At 62.5% G+C, this 291-nt stretch overlaps 1 protein-coding gene across 1 annotated transcript in view; it reads left to right on the forward strand.

Moving 5' to 3' along the window:
- Positions 1-22, forward strand: part of ETH_00039170 (uncharacterized protein) — a gene marked incomplete at both ends in the record, with an annotated part of 2341 nt that extends 2319 nt beyond the window's left edge. Inside the window, one exon of the mRNA XM_013375307.1 lies at positions 1-22. Coding sequence (XP_013230761.1) covers positions 1-22 — 22 coding nt within the window.
- Between the last annotated feature and the right edge of the window lie 269 nt (positions 23-291).

A 291-nucleotide genomic window follows, 5' to 3' on the forward strand; every position in this document is an offset into this window, starting at 1 on the left:
CCTACGACCTTTTGGCAGTTAGGCCCAGCAGCATGCAGCAATTTATTGCTGCTGGGGCCCCCCCTTTGCTGCCTCACGGCACGCTCATGCTGGTCAGCAGCAGCAGCAGCAGCAGCAGCAGCAGCAACAGCCCAGAGAAGGAATACTCAGTCAAGGGGTCAAAGCGGCAGCAGCACCACCTGCAGCAGTCGCTGCAGGTGCAGCAGCAGCAGCAGCGGCCAAGGCACCAGCAGCTCAATGAGCTGCTGCTGCAGCCGCTGCAGTACCTGAGGCAGCAGCAGCTGCTGCGCC

This window comes from Eimeria tenella, genomic scaffold (genome assembly GCF_000499545.2).
Source record: "Eimeria tenella Houghton genomic scaffold, Eth_scaff2664, whole genome shotgun sequence".
NCBI classification, from domain to species: Eukaryota; Apicomplexa; class Conoidasida; order Eucoccidiorida; family Eimeriidae; genus Eimeria; species Eimeria tenella.